Source organism: Ctenopharyngodon idella, chromosome 21 (assembly GCF_019924925.1).
Source record: "Ctenopharyngodon idella isolate HZGC_01 chromosome 21, HZGC01, whole genome shotgun sequence".
Lineage (NCBI taxonomy): Eukaryota > Metazoa > Chordata > Actinopteri > Cypriniformes > Xenocyprididae > Ctenopharyngodon > Ctenopharyngodon idella.
In genome coordinates this window covers 20,617,430-20,636,320 of record NC_067240.1, presented here as the reverse complement: position 1 = coordinate 20,636,320, position 18,891 = coordinate 20,617,430, and the positions used below count along the sequence as shown (strand labels likewise).

Here is an 18,891-nt window from a genome sequence, read left to right as displayed (position 1 = left end):
AATTATAAAGTATCTAAAACATACTTTTTTAGACCATTGCCATAATATTTATTCTGTAATATTTACAGCTTTTGTTTGTTATTATAATGGGATTGCTTTAGGTTTGTCAGAAATTAACTGTATGTAATTTTTTTAATGGGACCAGATGTAACTGTTTAGATACTTGATTTACCCACACAATTTTTATTTTGTTTAAAGGATTAGTTCACTTTCAAATGAAAATTACCCCAAGCAAGGGGGGGGGGGTTAATAAAGTCCTTCTGAAGTGAAGCAATGCGTTTGCGTAAAAAATATCCATATTATGGATAACAACAAGTTATGAAGTGAAATATCTAGCTTCCACTATACCGCCTTCCATATTCAACTTATGAAGAAAGTGTAAAACTCTCGCAGTTCAAAAAGCTTACCCTATGTCCTACGCCTTCACTATTCAACTTAGAATAAAAGCTTAGCTGACACAACACCAGTTTACACTTTCTTCGTAAGTTGAATACGGAAGGCGGTCTGACGGAACCTAGATATTTTACTTCGTAACTTGTTAAAAATGGATTTTTCTTTTACACAAACACATCATTTCGCTTCAGAAGCACTTTATTAGGTGGCGCTGCCCTGAAACTTTTTGAGTACTGTCAGGACATGGTGCCGAAGACACATACTGAGTTTCGTAACAATACGCCATTGCATTTGTAAAATATAGCATTTTACAATAAAATTCAAAATAGTCAATGCCCAAAATGGCCGATATGGGAAAACTGAGTATCGTTTGTCTCAGTATGCTGCATGCTGCATCAGTTTTGTGATTTGATTTTTGGCCAAACCATTCAGAAGTTATAAGCAAAAATAGCTGTTTTTTTTTTTTCTCCCAAACACTAGGAAACTGTGCAGACAGCCTCATTGAGCCTCACGTTCATTTTGGCAGGCACTTTGTCAAATTCCCTTGCGCCTTACTCAAGAACTTTTTTTCAGAAAATTCAAAATTCATGATGGAAAATGAGGTCATAGGGCCGCTGAATTGTTGTGAGCCAAGGAATCAGAGGAAAAAATAATTTTGTTTCTAGCCTGTACAGTTCAAAAGTTTTAAAGTTATTTACCATATACATGAGTGCAAATTTGGACAGTTGGTGGCGCTAGAGGGATTGAGTTAGACTCCAAATTTGCTATGGTGACAGTTCAGACTGTCCTATATCAGTGTACCAAATTTCAACTTTTCCGCTAGCGATTCTATGGGCAGAAGAAGAAGAAGAAAAAGAAAAAGAACAACAACAACAACAACACCACCACCAACCCCACCACCACCACCACATTGGTAGAATGAAAAACAACAGAAAAATGTTCCAATGTTTTCAATCCAGTTTACATGCTAATATCTTCACCCACTGTCCAGTTGGTGCTGTTTGTGTTTGTAAAGATACTGAAATCAGTGCAGGTGTTCAGTTTCGGTAAAGGTCATGAAAACAGGCATATGCAAAAAACATTGGTGGTATTACCATATATCATGCTGGCTAGTTGATACAACACGGAATAAACAAAATACAACAAAACCAGTCACAAATGTATTTAAGACATGAAAATAATTCAAACAGCCAGGAATCCAACAAACTCATACAATCAACACCAAACACAAAGCATGAGCATACTGGGAATTTTTGATTTGACTGTATATTCCATTATTTTTTCTAGTGATAAAGTGTTTACAAGCTTCTTAATTCATAAAAATGTAATTAAAAACAAAATGAATTAAAACTAAATCCATAAAATGATCCCATGGTGAGAATGCCCTAAAAGGTTCTATATATTTAGTGCCTGATAGTGCCCTTTAAGGTTCTATATAAAATCTTTTCTTCTAAGAGTGTATGCAGGTATATCAAATAACCTGTTCTCTCATGACTCATCAGAAACACTTTCACACAATTGAATCATCTTTGAGTCACACAGTGAACTACTGTCTGGTCAAATATTTAAAAAACAGAGATCATACTGTGTACGGGGACATAAAATGGTTACATATTGTTCTTGGGCTAGTGTCTGGGACTTCACTGACAAGATAATACTTAGTAAAATATGTAAACAATTAAGTTAAGAAGTAAATAAATGAAAAAATACTATGGATGAAAGTCTGATTCATTATGTAATTTTTTGTTTTAACAGTTTAGTTAACAATGAAAGTTGTAATAAGATGCAAGAGAGGCAGGGAAAAGTGCATGTGAGGGGAACGTGATGCATCTTCATTTGATGGTTATACTGGGAAATTGTGTTTTCTGCAGAAGATCATCTGAGAGATTGAACAAATAAGAGTTGAAATGTGTGAGAGTTAGTGCAATGATTATGTTGGCATACTGTTCTACTATTTAAACTTATTATTAGGTTAACCTGAGAAAGCAAACAATGTGTTACTATTTAAACTTATGTTGGCTTGAGAAAGATTCTATTTAAACTTTTGTTGGCTTGACAAAGCAAAGTATTATCTTGTAAGCGAAGTCCTATACACTAGAATATATAATATTCCCAAGAATATATAACCATTTTTCATCCCCATACACAATATGATCTCTGGTTTTTAAATATTTGACCAGACAGTAATTCTACTATTTAATTCTACTATTTAAGCTTTTTTTTCTTGAGACTAAATTTAAACAGTATCTTCTCCTAGAGCTTTAAAGCTACAACCACAAAGCATGTTAGCAACATGTTAAAAACATGCTAGAAATGTGCAATCTATCTATGTATCGTCTGGTGGGGTGCATTTTGTTGCTGTTGTTGTGCACCAGCAATACAGGTGCTGGTCATATAATTAGAATATCATCAAAAAGTTGATTTATTTCACTAATTCCATTCAAAAAGTGAAACTTGTATATTATATTCATTCATTACACACAGACTGATATATTTCAAATGTTTATTTCTTTTAATTTTGATGATTATAACTGACAACTAAGGAAAGTCCCAATTCAGTATCTCAGAAAATTAGAATATTGTGAAAAGGTTCAATACGGAAGACACCTGGTGCCACACTCTAATCAGCTAATTAACTCAAAACACCTGCAAAGGCCTTTAAATGGTCTCTCAGTCTAGCTCTGTAGGCTACACAATCAAGGGGAAGACTACTGACTTGACAGTTGTCCAAAAGACGACCATTGACACCTTGCACAAGGAGGGCAAGACACAAAAGGTCATTGCAAAAGAGGCTGGCTGGTCACAGAGCTCTGTGTCCAAGCACATTAATAGAGAGGCGAAGGGAAGGAAAAGATGTGGTAGAAAAAAAGTGTACAAGCAATAGGCATAACCGCACCCTGGAGAGGATTGTGAAACAAAACCCATTCAAAAATGTGGGGGAGATTCACAAAGAGTGGACTGCAGCTGAAGCCAGTGCTTCAAGAACCACTACGCACAGACGTATGCAAGACATGGGTTTCAGCTGTCGCATTCCTTGTGTCAAGCCACTCTTGAACAACAGACAGCGTCAGAAGCGTCTCGCCTGGGCTAAAGACAAAAAGGACTGGACTGCTGCTGAGTGGTCCAAAGTTATGTTCTCTGATGAAAGTAAATTTTGCATTTCCTTTGGAAATCAGGGTCCCAGAGTCTGGAGGAAGAGAGGAGAGGCACACAATTCACGTTGCTTGAGGTCCAGTGTAAAGTTTCCACAGTCAGTGATGGTTTGGGGTGCCATGTCATCTGCTGGTGTTGGTCCACTGTGTTTTCTGAGGTCCAAGGTCAACGCAGCCGTATACCAGGAAGTTTTAGAGCACTTCATGCTTCCTGCTGCTGACCAACTTTATGGAGATGCAGATTTCATTTTCCAACAGGACTTGGCACCTGCACACAGTGCCAAAGCTACCAGTACCTGGTTTAAGGACCATGGTATCCCTGTTCTTAATTGGCCAGCAAACTCGCCTGACCTTAACCCCATAGAAAATCTATGGGGTATTGTGAAAAGGAAGATGCGATATGCCAGACCCAACAATGCAGAAGAGCTGAAGGCCACTATCAGAGCAACCTGGGCTCTTATAACACCTGAGCAGTGCCACAGACTGATCGACTCCATGCCACGCCGCATTGCTGCAGTAATTCAGGCAAAAGGAGCCCCAACAAAGTATTGAGTGCTGTACATGCTCATACTTTTCATGTTCATACTTTTCAGTTGGCCAAGATTTCTAAAAATCCTTTCTTTGTATTGGTCTTAAGTAATATTCTAATTTTCTGAGATATTGAATTTGAGATTTTCCTTAGTTGTCAGTTATAATCATCAAAATTAAAAGAAATAAACATTTGAAATATATCAGTCTGTAATATCAGTCTGTGTGTAATGAATGAATATAATATACAAGTTTTACTTTTTGAATGGAATTAGTGAAATAAATCAACTTTTTGATGATATTCTAATTATATGACCAGCACCTGTATCTGAGAAAAAGATCCTCAAGCTACAACTGTCACGGTTAAGTGGCTGAAGAGAAGCACACGTCGAAGAAGAATTAAAATCCAATAATATTTACCCCAAAAAGCATGACAGGAACATACAGGCAAACAATAGCACACTTTAACCTTAAAAACAACATCAATACAGGACAAAGAACAGACTCAAACTGAAGGCTTATATACACAGGCAACTAATGAGCAAACAAGATGATTAATGAGGTGATAGACAAGGCACAGGTGATAGGAATTAACTGGTGAAACACATGAGAAAAACTGGGTCAAACTGAAAACACAGAAGACAAATCCAAAAACAAAAGGCAAAATATACATATTCCTGACATTACTCCCCCCTCCCGGAAGGCGCGACCCCGCGCCAACAAGAGTCCAACCGGGGAGGGGAGTCGGGCACCCTGAAGTCCTGGAGGTCACGGGCAGGTGAACAGGGCGGTGCTGGCAGGTTAGGGAGCCTCCAGGGTGGCTTCGGAAGTTCAGGGGACCAGGGCGGAGCCGGCTGTTCAGGAAGCCATGGCGGTGCTGGCAGCTCAGGAGACAAGGGAGGCTCAGCTTTCATGGCCTTGCCGATGCAGCCAGGCTTGGCTACGAAGGCCGGGGACGTATAGCCCCCACCCCCAATTTTCTTGGGAGGAGCTATGGGTTTATGGACTGGATGGGTCTCTGGAATGGGAACAGGGCAGAGCTCAGGGACTGGAGCCATCACTGGACTCGGGACGAGGAAGGGAGTCACCACTGGACTCGGGACGAGGAAGGGAGTCACCACTGGACTCGGGACGAGGAAGGGAGACAGTGTCATGGGCATGGTGGCGACCGTCTTGGCTGAAAGCTCAGATTTGGTGGCTATCGTGGCTGAGGGTTCAGGTGTAGTCGGCCATTTCGGCTGAGGGTTCAGACGCGGCAGCCATTTTAGCTGAGGGCACAGGTACGGTGGCCATATTGGCTGAGGGCTCAGATTCAGCAGCCATAGCAGGATGAGACTCTAGAATGGCAGCCATTTTGGGACGAGGCTCTAGAATGGCAGTCATCTTGGGACAAGGCTGTGGAATGGCGGTCATGATGGAACTATGCTCAGGAATGGGCAAGGGTGACTGTGGCTGAGTTGTGGTGGTGTCTCACCAACTGTGAGGGAAGAACCACCCAACCACAGCACATATTCAATATACTGAATCAGGGAACAGGTGGTGGTTGTTGCTGGAACTTCCTGGTAAAGACCACACCAAAAAAAAACTGTCTTTAGAGTGTTATCATCCCAGGTTACCTGATTAGAAAGTTCAAGGAACTCTTCAACATAGTTCTCGATTGGGCGGCCGTCTTGGAAGCAGGTGATCAGTAGATCAGCAGAGTTAACTGGGGTGAGGAGAATGCCCATCTTAGTTTCTTTGTTGTTGGTCCTGTATTCTGTCACGGTTAAGTAGCTGAAGAGAAGCACACGACGAAGAAGAATTCAAATCCAATAATATTTACTCCAAAAAGCATTACAGGAACATACAGGCAAACAATAGCCCACTTTAACCTTAAAAACAACATCAATACAGGACAAAGACCAGACTCAGACTGAAGGCTTATATACACAGGCAACTAATGAGCAAACGAGATGATTAACAAGGTGATAGACAAGGCATAGGTGATAGGAATTAACTGGTAAAACACATGAGAAAAACTGGGTCAAACTGAAAACACAGAAGACAAATCCAAAAACAAAAGGCAAAACACACAAATTCCTGACAACAACAGATTTTGAATGTTAACACTGGTGCTTTCAATAAAAAAAAAAATAAATAAATATAAAAGTGTCTTGAATAAAACGCGACAATAGATGCAGTGGAACGCTTCACTAATGCTGTCTACAACTTTTAAAAGCACAGAATGAGATGAGACAATACAATTATTCACATCAAATTCTATTATATTTGCATAGATGGCCTGGGCAGTGGCAAAGTTTTTAAATTTTCAGATCAGACAAAGCTCTGCATTTACTGTACTCATCTGAGAAGTCAAGTAAGAAGCTCATTTAGCATAATCCCTCCAGCTAGTATAAGTAGCATGAAAAAAAACGCAAGTCCTCGACGAACAACCAGCTGTTTGGTGGTCAAAACCTCTCCAACTGTGACCTTTGTGCCAGCGTCCGTTATCCCTCCTTCTCCTTTACCGAGTCCTTCCAGATCTGTGTTTGCATCTGTCTGGCCTTCTTCAGTGTGCTGGGACTCTTCTGGCTCTTCTGTACAATAATCAATCAACATAAGAGAAAGTCCATGATGAAAGAAACATGTTTCCTTAATGTTCATCATTAAGGTCATCATATACCATAGACAGAAAGTACCTTCTGTGCAGCCCTTATTTTCCATAGCATAAGATTCATCTTTGTTCTCAGGGGCTTGTACACCAGCTCTGATCAAGGCCTGAAAATAAGAAAGACAGAGTAATCATCTGTCCAAATAAACTAGCAGTCAGTATGTGGTGTGGCCAGCAGCTGCTTTACTACTATGCAGCTCATCCTCATGGACTGCGGCAGATTTGCCAGTTCTTGCTGTGAGATGTTACTCTGCTCTCACAACAAAGTATTTGCAAGTTCTCAAACATGTCTGGGGGGACATAAATACTGAAGCTTTGGAAACAAAACCAATGGTTCAACAACAAAGATATAAAACTGAGGTGAGCAACACAATGCATTTTGCTGCCTTCTCCTGCACCAACGTTATCAAGCAACGGGGTAAACAAGTGCTGCTTTGATGACGCAAACGCACCACGGTTTGGACCCAAATAATAATCTGAACACAGTCCAGCGGGGGCAGGGGGAAGGGGAGCAATCAAACTCGGGTTTGGACTAGGCAATCGAACCAAGTGTGAAAATACCCTTAGTGTCTTAAGGACTGTTCTACAGGGGCATGTGCAATAATTGAAAAACATTGTTCAAACCCTTTCCAATAAAGATCTGTAAAGCTTATTTGGATTTTACAAAATTATTTTTAAAATACAGTATCCTGAAAAAGGGATGTTTCTTTTATACAGTATGTGTATTTGTGTGTGTGGATGAGGAGAATAACCTACCTCTTGAGTCACTTTTTTCCAGTCCAGTTTGTAAATGAGGATAATGAAGAACAAAGACTGTAGGAAAACACACCCAAAAAACCCAATCCACAGACCTAACAACAGAGAGAAGAGACGTAAAGAGATTGAAGGATGTGTTTAGTGTGGTATTTTAGTCTATTGGCTCAGTTGTACTTATACAGTGCAATAGTGTACAGCGATGAGCAGTTGCTTCATTGCAAACAGCATCAGAACATACAGAAATCTTTCATGACATCTACTACTGTATGGAAAGAAGCTGCATTCACAATTAAAAAAAAAACTTTTGTGTTCTATAAGAAAGAAAATTATCGGGGCAGCATACAGTCTGCCCATGTAAACATACCAATTATGCCCATGTCAAGAGCAAACATCAGAGACACTCCAACTGGGAATCCCACAAAATAATATCCCACAATGTTACAAAGAGCACCAAGCAGCTGCTTTCCAGCACCTCTGACAATGCCACCTGTAATAGCCTACAATCAAAACACATTTGGGTGATTATCAAAGGGAAAATATCAAAATGGATTCACAATATGTATGTATGTTCCAATTCATGTATCTTTAAGCAAGAGGTTTCAAATTAATATACTTACGGAAGTGGCATCGAAGAGATGAATAAAGCCATACAGGATCATGACCTGTGAAACTCTGAGGACAATTTCCCTGCAAGATAGAGATTTAATGAGACCAGTTATAATGCTATTCTCCATAATTTGATCCTCATTTAATGAAAAAAACGCTGAAAAAAATCAACAAAAACGGTAACACTTTACAATAAGGTTCATTAGTTAACATTGGTTAACTACATTAGTTAACATGAACTAATTATGAACTGCACTTCAACATTAACTAATACATTATTAAAATCAAGAGTTGTATTTATTAACATTAGTTAAGGCACTGTGAACTAACATGAACAAACAATAAACTGCTGTATTGTTATTAACTTTAACAAAGATTATCGAATATAGTAACAAATGTATTGCTCATGGTTAGTTCATGTTAGTTAATACATTAATGTTAACAAATGAACCTTATTGTAAAGTGTTACCACAAAAACTGTACACAACATAATTTCAACAGTCACATGTGTTAAATGTTGATGCTCTTTAAAACAACCATGTGGACTACCATACAGTGTTCAACAGTAAATCTCTCTGGTAACTTACTCATCTCTGCTAAAGATGTATCCAATAATGTTGTTAGTACCTCCAATTATCGTTGCAATCACACAGGAAACAAGTACTACAGCAGCAGAGAAAAGAAACATGTTTTGAAAGAAAATGACTGCAAAACCTCATACGAGTAACAATAATTATGGTGACTATCATTTTGTTTAATTTCAACAATAATTGATGTAACGTCCTGATATCTTATATCAACAGGTTTCCATAAAATTAGACGTGTTCAGCATCAGTTGAAACCAAGCTGAAAATCAAGCTGAAACCAAGTTGAAAACCAAGCTGTTGAAATGACAACATACGTCCACAGATTAAAGACACTTTGGCAGACAGCTTGGCTTGTTCTGTGTTTCCAGCTCCAAGAGCATTTCCCACCCTCACATTGGCTGCCACTGCAAATCCCATTGGAAACTGAATGACAAAGAGAAAACAATTACTTTTGTTTAAACACTAACCATTGGATTCAAATAATGAATTGGAACACAGTCATCTCAATGTCAAAAAATCTCTCAATTTACCCAGATTAATCCTAATATACCACCATTCAAATGTTTAAGGTTCAATATGATTTTTTAAAATGTTTCTCATGCTCACCAAAGCTGCATTTATTTGAAATACAGAAAAATACAGTATTGACAATGCAAGAGGTGAGCACTCTGTAAAGTCTACTCCAGCACATCCCAAAGACTTTCAATGAAATTAAGGTCTGCCAATTCATGTGTGAAAATGATTCTTCATGCTCTCTGAACCATTCTTTCACAATTTTAACCCTGGTGAATCTTGACATTGTCATCCTGGAATATGGCCATGATGTGTCTTCCTACATGGTTGTTTAAGAAATGAAAAGCTACACACTCCATCTTTAAGGGTTAAAAGAACCGTTGCCAAACATATAACATACTAGAAACATAATAATCACTATAATAATGATCCATTCATAGATTCTGTCTCTTAAAGAAGTATTTGCCTATTAAATCCAAACAGCGAACATTGTCAGCTTCTTTGTCTTCAGTAAGCACTCTGTGTAAATTGAGTGTTATTTGGTGATGTTTGTTCCTATTATTGAAATAATGGCGAATAAGCAGCAGTTAAGAATCTGTGTGTCTTCCTTGACCGTGCTACTTTACGGCAGGTGACACGCTCTGTGTGTGGTCTATGGCTGAAACGATTAGTCGACATTATTGACAATAAAAAATTGTCGACAAATATTTTTGTTGTCGAATAGTCTTTTGATCTCCTATGACCTATTTGAAGGGTCTGCAATAATGTGATTTGACCAGTGGGGTGCTGTAGCACAATACTGTAATGCAATCTGGATCCAATCTGATAGAAGAAGACACAGCGCTTCGGAGAGTAAACAAAACCATAAAATGTGGGAAAGTTTAACATAACTACAAAAAAATAATGCTGCCTTGAAGGGCCACCAACTCTCACTTATTCAAACTCACGCAATTGACACTGTTCTCACACTACACGTCCATTTTCTCACGCAGTAAAAGATACATCACAGATCAAGGAGGACACAGACAGCGCGCCGACAAATAAGACAGAGCAGGACACGTTTGATATAAGGGTCAATGACGTGACGCCTAAATTTTCTGTCCAGTTGCATTTTTTTTCAGTTAAAATTTGGTTTAAATGCATAAAAAGATACCATATATATGTAGTACCTCTCCCGTGCATGTACTCACTTTAACTTTTCAAAAAACATTAGTTATTTGTAATTTTCTGTTATTTAAAGTGTCATGTGGTGCGACCGTCCGGCCATAACTTCTGTTCTGGAAATCTCTTTAAAATTACTCTAAATTTATTCAAATTCATTTTCTGCACTATTTGGCATGGTTTCCAACGTGTTTTGTAATCCTGTACAAAATCGCAAAGCATTCGTATTTATATTTCCATCATAATATACAAACAAACTTTGTCCAATGATGTCCATTTTATGAAATATCATGTGGTGCGACCATCAAAAAACTGTTGAATGTTCATGTTGAAATCCATTCAAAGACAGGAAGTTGCATCGTATACCAATTTGCGAAGGACCCATGGAAGCAGCCAGCAGGTTTGTAACTCTGTCTTAAATTTGAAAAAAAAACAACCTTTTTAACGGCTGGTATGTATTTACCACATTTGGACGTCATGTGGTATGACCTCAAAAAAACAATGAATATTGAGTTATTTCTGCAAATATACACTTTTATTACAAATTTCATAGTGACCTTTTGTGGGAAGCTAGCTGGTTTTGTTTAAGTGGCCAATTCTGTGCCTGTAAATTTTGACTGAATTTGAAAATATTGTAGCAAGTCTAAAGAGTGTTTTATGTTCTATTCAGATATAATCTAAGTGCATATATGTTCTTTTTCTGTGTTATGTGTTTGGCTTGTGTGGGGCTTTAAGGGGTGGGGTGTTCTTCTGAAGGAAAAGCCTGCGTGGTGATGCGTGGGCGGGGTTCTGGGGAAAATGTTCCAGAAGTTTGTTCGCTGTCTGTGAGGCAGAAGCATCGGCCAAACAGATGCTCACCTTAATAAAGAAGACTAACCGGTTTAAGTGAGTCTATCACTTCCTCTGTTCGTTACAATATCATGTGGTGCAACCAAATATCATGTGGTGCGACCACTGCAGTGTTTTCCATGATAGATATATGTCTTAGATTGGCAGTTTTTGTGCTTTTATATTCAATTGATGATTTATATACATAGTACTTTACAAGTACTTTATTTTAGTATCATTTGGAATAGATTTTTATGCAGTTTGGGTCATTTTATAAAAAATATTTCAGACAGTTTGTGTTTGTATTGTACAATATGAGAAAAATTTAAAACAAAACTGTTTAGAGCATGTAATTTCAGTTTGGTAATTATGCATTTATTAGTCATTTATTGTTTATTTATTTATAACTATTTCAATGTATTTTACCAAATGCCACTGCCAAGCAAAAACCGCTGGCCATAAAACCACTGGCGTGTTAATTCTGACCCTGCAGCAAGAATGGAGTTACACCTTGCTAGGAGAAGAGTGAAATGTTATTACACTTTAAAATATCTGTTTTCTATGTGAATAAATAGTGAACTGAAATTTATTCCTGCGATCAAAGCTGAATTTTCAGCATCATTACTCTAGTCTTCAGAGTCACATGATTCTTCAGAAATCATTCTAATATGCTGATATGCTGCTCAAGAAACATTTCTGATTATTATCAATGTTTATATATTTGTGGAAACAAAATTCTTTGATGAATAGAAAGTTCAAAACAACAGCATTTGTTTGAAATATAATCTTTTGTAAAATTATAAATGTCTTTACTGTCACTTTTGATCAATTTAAGCCTAATGTGTCCTTGATGAATTAAATAATTAATTTCAACTTAAATGAAAGTCAACTTAAAAAAAAATGGTGCACTTATGTTTGCGATATGATTTTTTTTTTTTTTTTTTTTTTTAATATAAGAAAATGTTTATAAAATTTGTTCATGAAAATTCTGTGAAATTTTAATAAAATCTGGTTTAAATCTATTTTTTTTTTATAAAACTGATTGTTTATTGATCTCTTTAAATAGATTTTTAATTAAATTTAAGGTCTTCATGTCATTTAGAGTGACCACACATCATGTGGTGTGACCAGTAATAACAATAACTGTACTAAATTAAAAGTAAAATATCTCATTTCTGTAGCTGAAATATGAATCACTGATACAGCATGCTTAAGTGAATGGTATTTTTAAAACATTTTTATCAGTTTTATGCGATTTACAGGAAAAATAAGTGTTAAACTACATTTAAGAAGGCAACTCTGAAGTTAAGGAACAAAAATATAAGGTCATTCTTTACAGAATCTCAAAAAAAAAAAAAAATGTTAAGCATGTTAAGGAAATGAATTAATTTTAAGATAAATCACGGTCACACCATATGACATTTTTTAAGGCTATGCCCAATTCATCTAGATAAAAAAAAAACACTAAAATCACTTCATTTAAAATTTTAATATGAATTTATATGTAATCCTTATACGTCATTGACCTATTAAAACAAAGTTTCAGCTTGTCAATTTAACTGTCAATTTAACTACAGAATTCAAACAATAAATGTGGTTTTGGCGCTCTTTAACGTGGCGTGACAGATCGATGTAAGACCTCAGGTCAAGAGGCACATGAACCTATTATCTCTTCCTCTTTTCTGCTATTACAGCACGAAATAAACATGAATGAACATCAAAAAGTATGTTGAAAGATACAGTACAACTTACTGAAATTAATCCGTCTCTAGTGTAATCACTTAATCAGAGTTTCAACTGCAGAAAGACGTCAATAAAACAGCTTGCAAACAATATGCCACAAAATGTCGCATTTACCTAAGAAAAGCCATTCAATGACCATAAACTCGATAGTTAGTTAAAAAAAGAACTTTAGAGAGGAACAATTTTCAAAAAATATGCACAATATTACGTTCATATTTTTACTCTTATTAAAAAGTTATTACAATTCCCAGACTTAATAAAAACACAGTGTCACTCATTGTAATAGTTGGACTATTGATGACTTCTGAGGAGGAAAGAAAACCTGAAGGAGATTGGTCTATTCAGTTGGCTCAAAATTCATTAAAAATACATTTTCAAAAGCTGAAGTGATTTTTTTTTTTTTTAATTATTATTATTATTATTTATTACATAAATTAGGTATAACTCAGTATTTTAGCTAATTGCATTAATCAGTGAAATAATCAACGATTAGTCGATTAATCGTTCCAATAATCGTTAGAATAATCGATTATCAAAATAATCGTTTGTTGCAGCCCTAGTGTGGTCTGCTTGGAAACTCTCAAGGAGGCTGGCTGTGTTCACTGTGAAAGGCTACCACAGAGAATGCTCCACCCCTGTCTGGCTCTCTTTGTGAAGAGAGGCCAGACAGGTGCCCCTCGTGGTTCAGGTCCCGCTTATGCTGAGGCAGTACGGCGGCTCAGATCATGGAGGTCGCAATTTGAATTGGCAGAGGAGCTTGAGACAGGAAATCCCCTTTCTCAGTTCTCACCCGCCAGTTCCACTGCCTTTATTCCTGACCTGGAAGCATGCTGTTTCTTCCGGGCCGAGTGAGGCCCCGGTGTTGGCTATATCCAGCTCCGAGGAGTTCGATGTAGTCAGCATCGAGGCAGTGGAGCTTGAGGATTCACCATCTCTCTCCCCTGTTTATGAAGAGCACAGATTTAGCTCTCCCCACCACCAAACAGACAGCCCACTCAATCGGCCGTTCTATGTCAGCTATTGTGGCTAAGAAGAGGCACTTATGCTTAAACCTCTGTAGAATAAAAGAAAGAGAAAAGTTCTTCCTCTTGGACACTCCACTCTCCCCTCCTGGCCTCTGCTGCGACGCAGTTAACACTTGTCGAGAGGTTTCACAGGCAAAGAAACAGGTGGTGGTGTTCCAAAGGTATATCCCACACCGTGTCCAGGTACTTGGGGTTGCTCCCAAAGAGCAGCCCCAGCCAAGCACAAGAGGAGAAGTGGCCCAAACCAAGTTTAAGGATGTTTTCAGACCTGTAGATCGTTAGCTTTGTTAAGAAACAGGGCTTAATTTGATTCAGTGTTATATTTTCTTCTTGGTTCAGTTCACTTTCACAAGGCAACATTTCAAAGCATACCATGATGTGTTTATGCAAGTCATATGTGCGTAAAACTGTCCGCTTATTGGTTAGAGTTTCCTCTGCATCATCCATCAAGATGGATTGACAAGTTTGCTCCATGTGCTTATTGTAGCTTAATTTATATAGGCCTATATATAAATTTGTATATAGGGTATAATTTATTCTTGAACTGCATCAAGAAGAGCAATTCATCTTAATTAATTTTAAGATGAAGAGGTGCTCTTTGGTTTTCACCTGCAATAACTAATGTGCTCACTCACAGAATCAGACACAGTTATATTTTATATAACACATTTCCTGTTATGACTTATGATACTGCTTGGTTCGTTGGTCCGCTGGGTCGTATTGCTTTCTCACCTCAACCGAACCGCCCCCAGAGTTTGTTTTCAATCAGGCCGAGACTACCTCATTCAGGCAATCTCGGTGCGATTGTTTTGGTGCGGATCCAAGCATGATTGCCGTGTTCATATATGCCTAAACAAAATGGACTAAGGGAGATAACGCACCAGGTTCCGAAACAAATGCTCAAAACGAGCCAGGTGTGGAAACGCCATAAGTGTGTCCACTTCTACATGGCGCCCTCGGGAAATCTGTCTTCCAACACCGCCACCTCTGGTGTTTTAGGGAGCAGCGGTTTTGCCCAGTCTCTGCCTGCAAATATTGCAGAACTGGGATGCTCACTCCCTTCGAGGAGGTTGGTTGTTCCCTGCTGGCAGGCTGTTTCAGAGCATTGGGCATATTACTCAGCCTACACCAGAGGTTAGTCTCGAGAGTCCTTTCAGATTATTTCAGATTACTCTAAGGACTTACAGGTTCAAGATGCCAACGTTTAAACTTGTTGTGTCCCAAATTAAGTCTGAAGACTGGTTTGTTATAATAGATTTGAAGGATGCTTACTTCCACATATCCATCCTTCCTCAACACAGGAAGTTCCTCAGGTTTGCTTGTAGAGGCGAAGCTTACCAACATCAGGTTCGTCCACTGGGCCTAGCTTTGTTATCTCGCATTTTCACAAAGAGCATGGATGCAGCTCTGGCTCTGTTGCGATACCATCAACAACTGGTTGATTCTAGCCCAGTCCGAGGAGATGGTTTGGCATAGAGATATCATCTTTGCTCACATCAGGAGCTTGGGGTTGAGACTAAACTCTAAGAAGAGTGTGGTTCCTCTGCTTCAGAGGACCACTCTTCTAGGATTGATATGGGACTCGATGCAGGCACGTCTGTGTCCTGCTTATATCAAGTCAATTCTTTCAGCTATAGGCAAGATCATGCTAGGCCAAGCCATAACTGTAAAACAGTTTCAGAGACTGTTGAAACTCATGGCAGCTGTGTCCAACATGATTACTTTGGGCCTTCTCCACATGAGACCATTGCAGTGGTGGCTCAAGACTAAAGGGGTTTTCCCAAGACCAAGGGGTTACGTGCAGATGCCTTTGTACCCTAGTTATGTGGAAGAAGCCTTGGTTCTTGGCCCAAGGTCCTGTGCTAGGGGCATCCTGTCATCACAAAACACTAATGACAGACACTTCCCTCATGGGCTGGATTGCAGTCCTAGACGGCTGCTCGACTTGGGGTCTGTGGAGAGGACATCTTCTTTCACGGCACATAAAATGACTGGAGATGATGGCTGTATTTCTAGCACTAAGATACTTTCTCTTGGATCTCAGAGGCCACCATGTCCTTGTCCACTCAGACAACACACTGATAGTCTCATACATAAATCACCAGGAGGGTCTGTGGTCATGCCCTCTTTGCAGATTGGCTCACCAGATTGTCCTCTGGGTACAGGGCAAGCTGCTCTCGGTGAGGACAGTTACATCCCTGGGCACCTAAATTGGGGAGCAGACATTCTGTCGAGGCAGGGGCTGAGGTCCGGGGAATGAGGACTTCACCCAGAAATGGTGAAGTTGATTTGTAGGAGGTTCAGTCAGGCAGAAGTGGATTTGTTTGCATGAGTAGAAACAACACACTGTCCGTTCTCGTTTTCCCTCACGCATCCAGTTTCGTTGGGGTTGGATGCCATGGTTCAGACGTGGCTGAGGCTCCCGGGAGTTTTAGAGAGGGCTCACCAGGATGGGGTTCATCCACTATAAGCAGTTCAGTTCTGGCCAGTGCAAGTGTGGTTTTCAGACCTGATGTCTCTCCTGGATGGCTCTCCATGGGAGATTTCCCTCCGGAGGGATCTTCTGACTCAAGCACAATTTATCATCCCCGACCGGAGATATGGAAATTGAGGGTTTGGCCCTTGAGGGGGGTCAACTGCGGTCTCAACTAACTCTGGTCTCTCAACTGGGAAACAAATTACTATTTGCAAGAGGCATCCAAAATCATACATTAACCCTCATATCCTGTTCAGAATGACTTTGCCGTAAATGTATAAAGTGCCAGAAACCCAATGATGTGGGTGTAAAAACAACAATAGTAATAGTAATCTCTCAGATGCGAAACAGCAGGTGGTTAAAAATAATCTACGGACCATCTTTGTTGGTTCCAGTAGAACATTTCTTTCAAATAAACAGATTTCTATCCATTAAAACATACACGATTAGGCTTAGGGTGGAAAATAGGGACTTAAACATTATTTTTATCAACATTTTTTTTTCTTATTTTAGAAGTATTTTATGGATAAAGTTAGGCCAAAAGAGGTTGATTCAGGAACACATGCTACTAGGCAAAACCAGGTCAAATCAGACCATATTACTGTTAGTACCATATTCATAATGCTGGCCAGCTCATAGATGACAGACTGAGCGCCCAGCTCAACCTCATTGATGAGTCCTGCAATAAAAGTAAGGGGGAAAAAGGACATAAAATACACCAATATTCATCATATATGTCCAATGAAAACATGCCATGACATGAAAGAAAATCGATTAAATAAATACATGGATAGTTTGCAAACCTGCCAGGAATCCACCAATCTCAAATGTCCACCAATCCACACAAAGCATGAGCATGCTGGGAAGAGCCAAGTGCATGAAGGCTCCCCATTCCTGCAGACAGTCACAAGACCAGCCTAATGGTATGTGCGAGGCAGACAAATATCAGACGGATACAAGGGACAAATAAAAATTAACAACATAATTAAATACCTGAATTTAAGCCAATTTTATTTTATTACTCATGTCATAAGACATGACACCAATTGAATATGAGGAAGTGGACTGTTCAGTCAAACTAGTAAATTCAAAGGTTTTTCACAGGAGTGCTGTCAGGCCTTTTTAGGATGCTGAATGAGGAAACGGACCTCTGCAGAACTGAACAGCAGAGACTCACCATCCCAGGTGGCTTTATGCAGACCCATACATTGGATGTACACAAAGAGAATCACGGCCAAGGAATACTGGGAAATTGCATTCGCAGCAGCAGATCCTCTGTGAACACATCAGGGTAACATACAAATGAGAGGTGAATGAAGAAAACAAGAAAACATGGTCTCTAAATATGAGATAAACTGAATCTAGACAGCTTCTTACGCCACACCAAGATCAAGCAGATGAAGAAAGATGTAGTTTATTAAAATGTTGAGGATGTTCCCTGCTGCTCCTGTGATGACCTGAGGCCAAATAATACCCTAAACAAATATACAAACAAAAACAGACCCTCAGCATCGCAGCAATATATACTCAAACAGCAGAGCATGGCGCTTGCAAAACCAAAGTCATCAGTTTGATTCCCGAGGAAAGCATAAAACATTCATTGTGCGACTTAAATGCAATATAAAGTCATGAATGATTAAACAAAATGGAGGTTACCTGATTTTGAAGATACAATCCCTGCAGCTGATACATAAAGGCAGCCTGAGGATAAAATAGGAAATAAGAAAAAGTCTGTCATTATTTACTCACTCTCATGTCAATCCAAACCTGATTTTTTTCTAGCTTTTTCTTCTGTCTTTGCCTGAGGAACAGAGTGAAATTTAAGGAGTTATTCACTGAAAACCAAATAGATTTAAAGCAGCATAAGCTTTGAATAGATGTTGACAGAATTTTCATTTTTTTGGTGAACTGCTCTTCAAAGATATTTTAAATGTTCTTATGTGCACCAAGGCTGCATATATATATATATATATATATATATATATATGCACCAAGGCTGAAGGAGGGAACAGAGACGTACGTCAGAAGTGAACCGACGAATTGGGATATCGCCAGAGAGACCTATCATCTTCGAGTGAAACTAAACAAGCCAATGGAATTGGCGTGCGATATTTGCATAGCGGGCAAAGCGGGTATAAATACGGAAGCAGATGCAGTCGCACTCTGTTTTTTGCTGAGAAGACAACTTGAGTCTGCACTACAGCGAAGGCACAGGTCACGTTCGACAGACGTCAGAAGTGAACCGATGAATTGGGCTCCGAAAAAAAACGCCACAGTTACTGACCCCTTCCAGCGCCCAGCATAAGCTCCAGTCACCCGGCGCACCTTGGGGCGGAGAAGGGTGCAAGCTTACACCGAGAGAGTCTACTGCTGTTCCGCAAGACCCACGTGGAAATACACATATGGACTGGCCGTGGGCAGTACGCATATGGAGTCCCTGGGATGACTCCAGCCTGAGTAGGGGGAGACTCAT

The 18,891-nt window shown here is 39.1% G+C and overlaps 1 protein-coding gene across 1 annotated transcript in view; it reads right to left on the bottom strand.

Annotated features, from left to right (window-relative positions):
• Positions 1–568: 568 nt before the first annotated feature.
• The window catches only part of slc47a2.2 (solute carrier family 47 member 2, tandem duplicate 2), a 30,637-nt gene continuing 12,314 nt past the window's right edge, over positions 569–18,891 (bottom strand). The window contains exons 6-18 of the mRNA XM_051876629.1: positions 18,075–18,119; positions 17,796–17,893; positions 17,596–17,693; positions 17,222–17,335; positions 17,030–17,097; positions 8,987–9,095; positions 8,673–8,748; positions 8,097–8,166; positions 7,844–7,976; positions 7,480–7,574; positions 6,752–6,830; positions 4,494–6,649; positions 569–1,502 (exon numbers count right to left, since the gene is read on the bottom strand). Coding sequence (XP_051732589.1) covers positions 6,426–6,649; positions 6,752–6,830; positions 7,480–7,574; positions 7,844–7,976; positions 8,097–8,166; positions 8,673–8,748; positions 8,987–9,095; positions 17,030–17,097; positions 17,222–17,335; positions 17,596–17,693; positions 17,796–17,893; positions 18,075–18,119 — 1,209 coding nt within the window. The 3' untranslated portion in view covers positions 569–1,502; positions 4,494–6,425. The remainder of the gene's footprint in view (positions 1,503–4,493; positions 6,650–6,751; positions 6,831–7,479; positions 7,575–7,843; positions 7,977–8,096; positions 8,167–8,672; positions 8,749–8,986; positions 9,096–17,029; positions 17,098–17,221; positions 17,336–17,595; positions 17,694–17,795; positions 17,894–18,074; positions 18,120–18,891) is intronic.